This window comes from Sphaeroforma arctica, assembly GCF_001186125.1.
Source record: "Sphaeroforma arctica JP610 unplaced genomic scaffold supercont1.231, whole genome shotgun sequence".
Lineage (NCBI taxonomy): Eukaryota > Ichthyosporea > Ichthyophonida > Sphaeroforma > Sphaeroforma arctica.
The window spans coordinates 79,081-85,000 of record NW_014040327.1 but is presented as its reverse complement, the minus strand read 5'-3'; the positions used below and the strand labels follow the sequence as shown (position 1 = coordinate 85,000).

The 5,920-nt window shown below is 42.9% G+C and overlaps 2 protein-coding genes across 3 annotated transcripts; one reads left to right on the top strand and one right to left on the bottom strand.

Annotated features, from left to right (window-relative positions):
• Positions 1 to 337: 337 nt before the first annotated feature.
• Positions 338 to 1,961, top strand: SARC_04230 (the record flags this gene model as incomplete). Of its 2 annotated transcripts, XM_014301955.1 has the most annotated exons (3): positions 338 to 585; positions 795 to 929; positions 1,580 to 1,961. In XM_014301955.1, 2 exons carry the CDS (start codon positions 338 to 340, stop codon positions 850 to 852), a joined length of 306 nt encoding a protein of 101 aa, XP_014157430.1. In that variant the 3' UTR covers positions 853 to 929; positions 1,580 to 1,961. The 2 variants fall into 2 exon arrangements, with proteins under 2 accessions (XP_014157430.1, XP_014157431.1); XM_014301956.1 differs by having other exon boundaries at positions 795 to 1,961.
• Positions 1,227 to 5,102, bottom strand: SARC_04229 (TLK protein kinase; the record flags this gene model as incomplete). The annotated part of the gene is made up of 8 exons (XM_014301954.1): positions 1,227 to 1,648; positions 1,965 to 2,045; positions 2,189 to 2,324; positions 2,429 to 2,495; positions 2,647 to 3,723; positions 3,849 to 4,259; positions 4,395 to 4,517; positions 4,658 to 5,102. The coding sequence occupies 8 exons, from the start codon at positions 5,100 to 5,102 to the stop codon at positions 1,589 to 1,591; spliced, it is 2,400 nt and encodes a 799-aa protein (XP_014157429.1). The 3' UTR covers positions 1,227 to 1,588.
• Positions 5,103 to 5,920: the final 818 nt, after the last annotated feature.

Sequence of the window (5,920 nt, the reverse complement as noted above, 5' to 3'; positions counted from 1 at the left end):
AACACACACATATATAAATATATATATATATATATATATATATGATTGCTCTGATTTCTATGCTGACGTTTTATGACCATTTTAGAAGTGATTTATGTTTAAATAATCACACGCACGCACTCATACATTCTATGGCAAATTTAAGGATAGTATTGTGCTGATTTTCTTTATATGCTTTACCGTATGTTTTCCTTGGAACAAGTCACAATCTGTCTTGCACCCTCAACGTTCGCAGAGTTATTTTTCTATCTTGTACTCGCAGTATTTAATGGAACACATGAACGTATTAAATAGCTGTATATTTGGCGCATAGCTAAGACAACTCCCTTTAAATTTTATGAAGGATATCACAGTGCTTCCCAAATCTTCGGCCGAGAAAAACGTCCCCCGAAAGCTCAGAGGGACAGCACAAATAAGCTCCGATACCAATGTGACCCACAATGCGAGTACCAGTCAGACTGCCAGTAGTGTTAGTCAAGCCTCTAGTATTTTGGAGACGAGCAAGAAGCGAATACAAGAAAGTGAGGAAGTTCTGACATTTCAACAAAGGGAAAAGCGGAAACGTGACCAAGGGATGGCCTCCAGGTATGGGTGGCTCGTGTGCTCTGTCCGGAAAACAAAAAACAAAAACGATCTATGTAAGTATACTAAATCTTTGAACGCGTATGAGATAAGGACGCTGGAAGTGTTTTGCCTCCGCTACGATTATTTATCGAACCCGTACACCTTGTAATGCTCCTGAGAGTCATTTACTAAACTTTGTTTGTTTGACATACCATGAACACTTCGTGTAGAGGGAAGAACTATGTGGAGGAGGAAAAGAGAATTTTACGTCAGGGCGGCTTCGATTGATTGTGGGAGAGATAGGCAGAACGTACAATCAGCCTTTACGAATTCGTTCATTTTGTTTGGAGGCGCGCAAGAGATAGGTGTGTGAACAAGCACTTTGCACATCCAAGACAGCTATGTAGTCAGTCTTCATGTGAGTGCATCGCTCTTGAAAATTTCAGATGCTACAAACACAAAAGGACCTCTGTTCATAGCTCAGATGCGCAAGCTAGTACTGCTTGGCGACGCTATACCGCCATACAATGGTTTGTCAGTTACAATAATCACTTGTACTCACTGAGACAGCTACTAAGCATATTGCTCAGCGCAGGAATTGGAGCCGCTAATAACATCAAGTCCGTACGTCTTGTCCCAGATTCCACAATCATAAGAATACTCGCAAGTACACGTGCGTATGTGTTGTCTAGTGACGTTATTTTATTTAGTCTTACAAGCTGTGATTGCTTAGTCACATTCCTCTCTAGTAGACGAGGTGCATGTTTGTTATCCAAAACCTTTACTTAGAGGACGCGTGTGGGATTTTTAAGCCTAGAGCCCCCCTATTTAAATCTGCCAGCAGCTGGGCGGCAAAGTTTTTCAACAGGTGAAGATACATTGGTTCATTGCTGTAGTCCACTAGTCCCACTGAGTCTTAACAAAGATCGTTTAGCCACATTATGGAAGTGGATCTTTCCGTTTTTAGGCAAACATGTTTGTACTGATTGGGTCTTATACTTTGAACGGGGACTAGAAGTAAATCCTACTCGGCTGATAATTGGAATCCTCGAAATCGGTCTACGGGTGTCACAGCTCGTGTTAGCTGTAGTCAAGAATGGAGTGGTGACACTGGCGGCGCTTCAGTCAGCGCAGGTAGATGCCTCAGGATTTATACGTGGAGTGTAGATAGGGATTCATCCAGACTGTCAGGGCATCAGGTCTGTCGTCCTTGTCGTATGTGAGGCACATACTTATGAAATCCTGTTGAGTGTGATATATTCGCTCAGTTAGTTGGCCCAGTGGATTTAGCGTACCCCTTGACTACCCGAGGGGCAAAAGCACATTGTGCAATACTCGACGAGAGGTTGAATAGATGTCAACACATCTAACACAGGATAAAATAAAGATGTACACCATACCTTCGTATCTTGACTTATGTCTCGCTTTGGAAATTCTACTTGACGGGCCTTCAGTATCACTTGTTCTCGCAGAATTTTTTGCTATGAAAGATATTGGCAGTATGAATCTCTATAAGTAAGTTGAATATTTAATTTGTTCGTAAAGGTGCGATCTAGCCGGGCGTGTGCGACCAAAATTCGAGCAAACACACAAACTAAATTTCTCGCTCAGATTATAACCTTACCTGTGATAGTTCGTGCCCAAAGGGTCTCTTCCCGTATAGCATCTGGTAGAAAATACACCCGGCTGACCATACATCTACCTTAGAATTTATGCGCGGTGTGAAGTGACCCGTGACAAAGACTTCCGGAGGTAAGTACCTAGAGTGAAAGCATGCAGGTGTTACTCATTAGAAACTGAATTGGAAATGTTGAAGGTAGGCGATAGAGAAAATACGGACAAAAAAACCCAAGTGAATACTTACCAGTAGGTTCCAGCAAATTGGGATGTGAGCTCCATCTCACTGTCATCGCTCATTTGTGCTTCCATTACTGTTTGCAGAACGGAGCGATTATACAATAAAGTGTAAGTGATACGAAGGGCACCAGCTCTCCTTTTGCGCGTGCAGGAAGCGCGGCATAAAATGCCAACGCCGATAAAATAAATAAAGAGTAATGCCGTCTGAACATTTGTACTGCATACTTTTCGAGAGTCCAAAATCGGTGATCTTCACAACCCCGTTGCAATACATGAGATTCGCTGGCTTCAAATCGTAGTGAACCACTCTCGGCTCCAGTTCGTTGAGATATTGTAATGCATCGAATAGCTGCACTATGATTGACTTGGCCTCCCTCTCTGGTAATGCTGGACGTTGTTTGAGGTGAAAATCGAGATCGTTGCCGTCGCAGAACTCCAAAACGGTACAAAATGTATCTTCCTTTATGACAAACTTGTCGTAGAGCTGTACTATATTCGGATGCTTCAACTCCTTGTGTATTTCATACTCCCGTGTTGCGTGCCTGCTGTAGTTGTACTTCTTCTCTTCGGACCACTGCGATACCAGCGAGTGGATCTTGCAGGCGACATAGCGCATTTCGTCCAAGTCAAATGCTTTGTACACTTCACTGAAACCGCCCTTGCCTAGTAATTCTAACAATAAGTACCGGTTGTGTAGTAAGGGGCAGTTCTTATACACAGACTTATCCTCGTCCCGAATCCGCTTGATTTGCCGAGAATGAAGATTCCGTTCTTTCTCTAATTGTTTGTGCTCGCTATTCAGAATTTGTTGTTTCATGTTCAAATTATCTCCGCGGATGTGCAGAATCTCTTTCTTTCTGTGGAAGGCTTCGTCGTTGTCGCGAGTGCACTGTGTCTGTAAATTGCCGGTCCTGCAAGGCACGGCAAATTCACTTTTTGTGGTCTTTGACCCAACTTGTTCCTTACTATTGGTTGTGTTCGAGTTCATGTTCATGTCAACATTCTCCTCGTTTTCATGCTGTGAGTCAAAGCTGGTGTCCGAACTGTTCCTTTCCGTGGCGTCCTTTGCTGCTTGTAGTTGTCGAAATTCTTCTTCCAACGCCACCCTACCTTTCCTAATTTCGTCCAGACGTTTCATCATATCCTTGGCAGCAGTTCCGTCTACCCAAGCTTCAACAAAATCATGTCCGTGTCGGCGGGGCTGGTATGATCCAAGCCTCAAGTTATTCGCTTCTGTAATTTCGCGAATCCGCTTCCTTCTTTGGATCACATCATCTCTGAACAGCTTCACAAGCATATGCTCTGTATAGCAGCGCAAGCATTACCGAGACAAGATGATTAGAAAACAACAACGAAACTTGATAAATCAAATGATAAACGCACCAAGCAGTAAAATTTGTTTCTTTCCTTCTATATTCTAGACTTACTTGATTTGTCGAATTTGTTGTTTATCGCCCGTTCATTCATTCTAGAAGTTTCCAGCTTGCCCGCCAGATACTTTTGCAAATCTCTAGCTTCCTTCAGTTCGTCCTGAAGTCCCTTAACATTGATCTCCATCGCACTTCCACCCAGTGACGACGAATGAAGCGGGTGTTGTATGGCTGTGCTCGAGGGAGTAGCTCCAGATCCAAGCTTAGGGCAGCTACTGGGAGCCGTCTGTCTACAAGGCGGAAGCTTTCCCTCGGGAGTGATAGGATGTAATGCAGGCCGCGTTTTGGCTCCGCACGATTCAGGTACGGGTTGTGCCGTAGTTCTGGAGTTTGCTTTGCAGTGGTCCGCCTTGACATTCAGTCGAAGCGGTGTGTGCCGCTCCCTCGTTGATGCAGCCACTTCAGGCGCTGGAAAATGCAAGAGAACGATACTTGTAAGATATTTGGAACGTCATGTACTGGTAATAAGGGAAAGAAAAATTTTAATACTAAGGGTTTTCTCCATATAAAGTGATGAGAATGAGTACAAGCTAGCAGACGGACCTGGTAGACCATTCTCGTATTTCGTTGCTTTGGTAGAGAAATAGCTTTTAATGCTCGAGTTCTTTGACTTCGCAGGTGAGCTCTTTTTTGCACTAGATATCCGTTGGAGCGCACGCACCGGCCCTGCTCGTTTTTAAGAAGAATAAGATACGATAAGTATATACATTATAATCTTGACTAAATCACTGGAACATCATTAATTTTGTTGACATAGAGACGTATATATCTGCTCAATCGCCAGTCCAATGCGCGGTGGAACGTACCAGCACGGAGTGTGGCGTATTTCTGACTGTTCGAGTCTTTCTCATCCACGCGCAGTTTCTTGGCAGATGTGCATGTGCGCTCGCAGCACCCTGTATTGCTAGATCGCTTTACACTCGAGTCGGTATTATTCACAGATTCGTTCGCACAATTCATGGGTGTAGATCCTGAATTGGACTCTTCAGTCCGAGGCTGATGTAATTGGGTCGCGGTCGGCGCCTGACAAGGGCGTATTCCAGAATCTTCGCTATTAGAGGCTTCTGTTCCCACTTCAGCACCCACTTTAGTGAACACGTTTGTAGTGCTACGTTGTACATCCAGCTGAGGTTGCCGTGAGCGTTCCTGCAGCGGATTGTCTTCAACTACGGTATTCTCGTCAACCTGAGAGGTCATAAGTTGGCGCGCATACACTTCTGATGTACAGTTGGTCAACACGGATGGCGACATGGTAACACTACCTGATGGCGCATGATTTGAGTCCGACAGCCGCTCGGACACTGCGAAACTGTCGGACGATATTCCCTGCCAGAGTCGAAGTAAAATGAATGTTAGTATCCACCGGCAGGCTGTACAATTAATACTGTATTATCATGCCAGTTATCTTCATAAGAAAAAAAATATAACATAAGATACAATGTTGAAAATGAGATCAAAGTACCTGTCTGTAGCCACGCATTTTTCTCTGTAGCGCCGCCAACTTGTGTGGAGCCAGGCCTCGAATGACAGCCTCTTCGTGATCGTGTAAATTTGAGTTTACCCTCACCGGAGTGCTACAGGGGTGCATGACAATATCACAAAATTAATAGGGCACCGGCGGACGAGTAGGGTAAAATAGTACCGTATATATAATATACACACACACTATCAATTGATATGCGCAAGTTGAACGAACCGACAAACGTTTCAGAAGGCCGTATAAGAACTCAAAGGAAATTGTTGCATGAAGCTTCGCACATCCGTCGCCAAACTCTATAAATGTGGCGCCCTCTATATATCTACCTTTCTTGTGAGCTATTCAATATCAACAGCAACTGAGAGATATTTTTATACCACATGCAAGTACTTATATAGATATATATATATAAATATATATATATATATATGTACTTTCATGTGATATAAAAATATCTCTCAGTTGCTGTTGTATATATATATAGTTGTATTAACATATATATATTTATATATATATATATGTATGTATGTATATATATATATATATATATATGTATATATATATATGTATATGTATATAGTGTATATATAGT